The 5,393-nt window shown below is 57.2% G+C and overlaps 1 protein-coding gene across 1 annotated transcript in view; it reads right to left on the bottom strand.

Annotated features, from left to right (window-relative positions):
- FAM131C (family with sequence similarity 131, member C) overlaps positions 1-1,604 on the bottom strand; it is a 6,342-nt gene extending 4,738 nt beyond the window's left edge. Inside the window, exons 1-2 of the mRNA XM_010846282.1 lie at positions 1,522-1,604; positions 109-144 (exon numbers count right to left, since the gene is read on the bottom strand). Coding sequence (XP_010844584.1) covers positions 109-144; positions 1,522-1,593 — 108 coding nt within the window. The 5' untranslated portion in view covers positions 1,594-1,604. The remainder of the gene's footprint in view (positions 1-108; positions 145-1,521) is intronic.
- Positions 1,605-5,393: the final 3,789 nt, after the last annotated feature.

Here is a 5,393-nt window from a genome sequence, read left to right as displayed (position 1 = left end):
CCCCACAGGACCTTCCCCAGCCCTGTGTCCATCAGACCCCCCAGGGCTGGCAGCGTTGTGTGCCCAAGCTGGGGCTAGCCAGACTGCAGGAGGGGCGAGCGCACTCACCTGCCAAGGATCCCAACAGAAATCCGTCCGTTTGTCCTGCAACAAGAGGGGGAAAAAGGAACAGGCTGGGCCGGGCACGCTGTGCCGGCAGAGGGCACAGCTCCTGCAGCCCCAGGGGGCGGTGCTCCCTGACTGAGCAGGGGTCTGCCTGCTCCTGGGGCATGCCCTCCTGTCCCCTGGCACGCAGAGAGAAGCGGGTGGGTACGGGGCGACCATGACTATGCAGGAGAGACAGCGGCGTGGGGGACCGAGCAGGCCTGGGCTCAGACTGTGACTCTGCCGCTTCTCCTGGACATCCCTGGGCTAGTCACCTCACATCGCAGAGCCTTACTCTGCGCCTCTGTAAGCTGGGACAGTGCCGTTCATCCCACAGGCTGTGGGGAAGCATAAACGCCATAAGGTAGGCAAAGGGCCGGCACAACACTGAGCACGTGGTGTGTGGGCTCTCTCTGTATACATATGTACACACACACACCAGTTCTTTACCACTGAGCTTCCCAGGTGGCTCAGTGGTAAAGAATGCGCCTGCCGGTGCAGGAGATGCAGGTTCAATCACTGGGTCAGGAAGGTCCCTTGAAGGAGGGCATGGCAACCCACTCCAGTATTCTTGCCTGGGAAATCCCACGGGTGGAGGAGCCTGGCAGGCTATGGTCCATGGTGTCAAAAAGAGTCAGATATGACTTACAGATTAAACAACATAAGTACGTGCTAAGTAGCTTCAGTCATGTCTGACTCTTTGCGACCCTATGGACTGTAGCCCACCAGGCTCCACTGTCCATGGGATTCTTCAGGCAAGAGTACTGGAGTGGGTCGCCATGCCCTTCTCCAGGGGATCTTCCAGACCCAGGAATCAAACCCGCGTCTCTTACGTCTACTTGTATTGGCAAGCAGGTTCTTTACCACTAGCGCCACTTGGCAATCGTGTGTGTGTGTGTGTGTGTGTGTGTGTGTATACACACTTGTTTATGATATACATATCATATATATATATTTGTGACATATATATCAACTTGTCCGTTCAGGCCACAGCTTCTGGGGCAAAGGTCAAAATTGTGCACCAGATTTGAGGCCCCTAGCAAGTTCGGCTTGATCTGTCTGAACTGAGGACTCATTCCTTTACTCCCCAGCCTGCAGTGCAGGCGGCCAAGGAGTCGTGGGCTCGTAACAATATCTTTTCTGCAGGACTGAGTGAATCTGGGTGGGAGGCCCTTCATGATGGGACTCTTATCTATATAGACCAGGTTCAGTGCCTGGATGCCCCGCTCCATTCAGAGCTTCATCAGCTGAATACAACCCTGGGTGGCCTGACCCTGCAGGAAGGAGCCAGGCCCAGCTGGGAGAGAAGGAGGCTGAAACAGTTTCTGCTTCCAGGGCACAGCCCAGGAACCAGGGGGACAAGGCATGACCAGTTACCTTGCCAGTGACATGGTCTGGAGCCACGATGGAGGGCAAGTCTGGGTTCAGGGGGGCCATGCCCTGGGGCATAGGGCAGTCCTTGTGGGCACTTGTGAGCAAATCTGGAAAAAAGGAAGACACGAGCCCACAGCTCTGTTGATTACGAAGCCCATTCAAGCCAGTTCAGAGAGATGGCGTTACTTTATTATTACATCATTTCATCGAAAACAGACTCAGGGACTTCCCTGGTGGTCCAGTGGTTAAGAATCTGCCTTGCCATGCAGGGGATGTAGGTTCAATCCCTGATAACAGAACTAAGATCCCACACACCCTGGAGTAACTAAGCTGGCGCAGTGCAGCGAAAGATCCTGCGTGCCGCAAGTAAGACCCGACACAGCCAAATAAATAAAATTTTAAAAAAAGAAAAAGAAAACAGACTCAGGCCCACAGCAGGTGAGGAGTCCAGCCAGATCCCACCAGTGGGATTTTCCCAACCTCTCCTCGTTACTCCATTTTTACTACCTGTAGTCCTCACACTCCCGCGACTCCTTGACCTCACGGAGACCTCCAATCCGTTTGTTCGCCTGTCTTTTGTAAGACACTCATGTCCCCGCTTCCCTCCAGGCCCAGCCTAGACTCCTTGGCATATCCTTAAAGGTCTCCTTTGCAGATGTCCTTGACTCGCCTCTCTTAACCCTGTTTTGGCCTAACCCTCCGCCCGCTTTGTGGGGACCCTCAGAGCTGCTGGCTGCCAGGGAAAGTCACGGGTGTCAAGTTAAATCAGTGCCCACCGGTCTACCCAGGGATCCCTCTACATGTCTCTGATTCCTGAGAGTTTGCATCCTGTGAGGCTGACCACTTGCTCCTCTTCCCTTCTCGAACTTTCACACTGACACCCCTGTGGGTTCCTGCACCCTACTGCCGGCTCCTCTCCGGCTCTCAGTGCAATCCAGGAGCCTTTGGCAGGTATCACCCATTCTCTCCGCCTCAAATCACTGCCCCGCCCGCATGCCACACCATCCACTTTCCCTCTTGTGACAAAGGAAGAACCGTCCGCCCAGTCCAAGCCCAGCCCGTCCACTGGGGTCTTGTGCCTGCCCTCCTCTGGGGCCCCGTGCTCTCTCTTCCCATGTTGTCCGAGTCTCTCTCCCCAGAGTCGGCCCACCGGTGTGGCTGCGCTGCCTCTGGGCTCAAGGGCTCTTGCCGGCATCGCCTCTCCTGTCTCCTGCTGCGTGGGGTCCCCTCACCACTGGGCTGGCCCCCAGCCCCTCCCGTCCTGGCAACCCAAGCCTCTCCACCCTTGGAAGACATTCTCCCAACCCCTGTCCCTCCGCTCCTTGCTTACGCCTCTGACCCCAACTTAGAGCTGTCTCCAGCCTCTACTCCCCGTCTTCTCCTGTTCTCCTGCACCGGTTCCAACCAGCCTTCCTTGAGACAGCCCTTGGCAAGTGGCCAGAAAGCTCAGAGGGAACCTCCGGCCGGTCCTCAGCGGCCCCCCAGCAGGCACGAGGGTGCCCCCCCCCCAGCCGCACCCTCTCCTGACCCCCCACCTCCACGGCCGCTCCTCTTCCTCCTCCTCTGCTCAACCCCAGAGCTGACCCACCACTCATCCCGGGCCCCTTCTCACCCCCCTTCTCCCCTCTGCCAGGAGGTCTCACCCCTGCGGCTGACACCCACATTTATGCCTCCAGCCCCGACTTTGCTGGAGCTCCTGACTGAATTTCCAGCTCCCTACATGGTTGCCGACTAAGCATCTCAAGCAAACGCAGGCAAAACGGAATTTGTGAGCCACAATCCATCTTCCTTTCCTTCCCCAGCTTTAGAAAATGATGCGATGGTCCACCCAGCTGTCCCAGTGAAAAACCCAGGCACTTTCTTGGAGTCCTGCTTCCCCAACTCTTTCCACCAAGCCCAGCCATCAACCAGCACGTCCCCTGGCCCTCTCTCTGACCTCCGCCCCAGATTTAGCCCTCTCCATCAGCACAGCTGCTCTCGCTTTGCCCCGCGAGAGCTGTCACCTTCCTCCTCCCTCCCCTGCTGGGCCATCCATTCTCCACCAGCAGCACGGGACGTCACACCCCTGGTCAGGCTGTCTCCATCTGCCCGGCTCCCTCCCTTCCATCACCTTTAGGGACAGAGCCAGCCCCAGCCTCGCGGCCTGGGGGCCTCCAGCCGGCCCACTCTGACCGCAGTCCCCGGCCCGCGCCCGCGCTCACTGTCCTCGGCACTCTGCTCAGTGCTGCTCCTCAAATGGCCAGGCCTGCTCTTCATCCTTGCTGTCCCCCCCGTGCCTGGAACACTCGTTCCCCAGATCCTCCGGAACCTCATCATCCAGCGCTCAGCTCAAGAGAGGCCGTCCCTGGCCACCTCCCTGTCCCCGTGTCAGCCACCAGTCACCCCCCACAGTCATCACCCCGATATTTGTGTTTATTTAAGTGTCCAGCCTCTCCCCCCACAACAAATGTAAGCGCCGCGAGAGTGGAGCCCATGGCAGCTCTGCTTGGGGCTCTGCGTCCACAGCACCTGCATTTAGTAGGTGCTCTGTAAACACCCGGGGGATGACGTCTACCGTCTGGTAAAAGTACTTACATGTGGGAGGGCCGGATCAGCCCGCCACTGACGAATCATCAGGGCCTACCACATACTAGGTTCACAGTCGCTGTTGAGGGAGTGAACACCTTGAACCAAGCAACTAGAATTGCTGGACTGAATCCTTGGTCTAACTAAGAGGAATCCTCCAATCCCCCAGGATGACAGGGAACACTCTGTCCGATTAATGTGCTACTTGCTCTTCTATTCACTGAACGGTATTAGCTGAGCAACTGCTATGCGGCACCACTGCTCTGAGTCCTCCCCCGGCGACTCAGATGGCCAAGAACCTGCCCACAGTGTGGGAGACCTGGGCTCAGGAAGTCCTGAGGTCAGGAGTCCTGAGGTCAGGAAGATCCCCTGGAAAAGGGAATGGCTACCCACTCCAGTATTCTTGCCTGGAGAATTCCATGAACTGAGGAGCCTGGTGGGCTACAGTGCATGGGGTCACAAAGAGTTGGACACGGCTGAGCGACTTCACTTTTACTTTCTTTCACTGGTGTCCGGTGGTTAAAACTGCACTTCCACTGCAAGGGGCGTGGGTTTGATCCCTGGCTGGGAAACTAAGATCCCGTATGTTGTACAGCATGATCCAAAAAAAAAAAAAGACAGAGATGATTTCTCTGCCCTCGTGGAGCTGACATTCTAGTGAGAGAGACAGACAGTTAACCCAGAACTCACAAGCTCTGAGAGCTGCTCAGAGCTGAAATCTGGGTATCCAGAAAAGTCCAGTTATATGAAGAGTTGTAGACTGCTCATTCATTCATTCACCCATGTAGCCATTTATTCCTTCAGCCACTGAGCACCCATCTCCTGGATGTCTACACTGTGCAGGCACCTGGGGACCGAGGTGGGACCAGCTCTGTCCCTGCCCTCAGGGAGCTCACAGTTACATGCAGGAAGCCCTGCAAAGCCCCTCACTCAAACCCAAGGCTGAGCGGCAGGAACGCCAGCACCCGCCGACTGCTGTTCTCTTCACCCTCCTGTCCGGGCATGACGGCAGAGTCCTCACTGTGACCTAGAGAAGGGGCTCCGTGGTCAGCCTGGCAAGTGAGGAAACCCAGGGCGGGGGAGGTCACAGCCCCAGGCACACCGCCCGGCACGGACGGTCAGGACCTGAACCCTGCGGGTCTAATGCCAAGGCTCCTCCTCTCACAAAGCACAGGAGGAGTTGTGATGATTTTCGGTGGGGACTAGGGGCTGCATGGGAGCGCTGATGGGGCAGCTGGCCAGGAGGGGGTGTCTGGAGGTGGACGGTTTGGGTGGGCACAGAGATGGTGGGGAGGGGAGGGGTATGATGG

The sequence above is a fragment of the Bison bison genome, unplaced genomic scaffold (genome assembly GCF_000754665.1).
Source record: "Bison bison bison isolate TAMUID 2011002044 unplaced genomic scaffold, Bison_UMD1.0 scf7180017848987, whole genome shotgun sequence".
Taxonomy (NCBI): Eukaryota; Metazoa; Chordata; class Mammalia; order Artiodactyla; family Bovidae; genus Bison; species Bison bison.
Note: the sequence above shows the minus strand (reverse complement) of the source record. Positions and strands in the feature narration are given on the sequence as shown.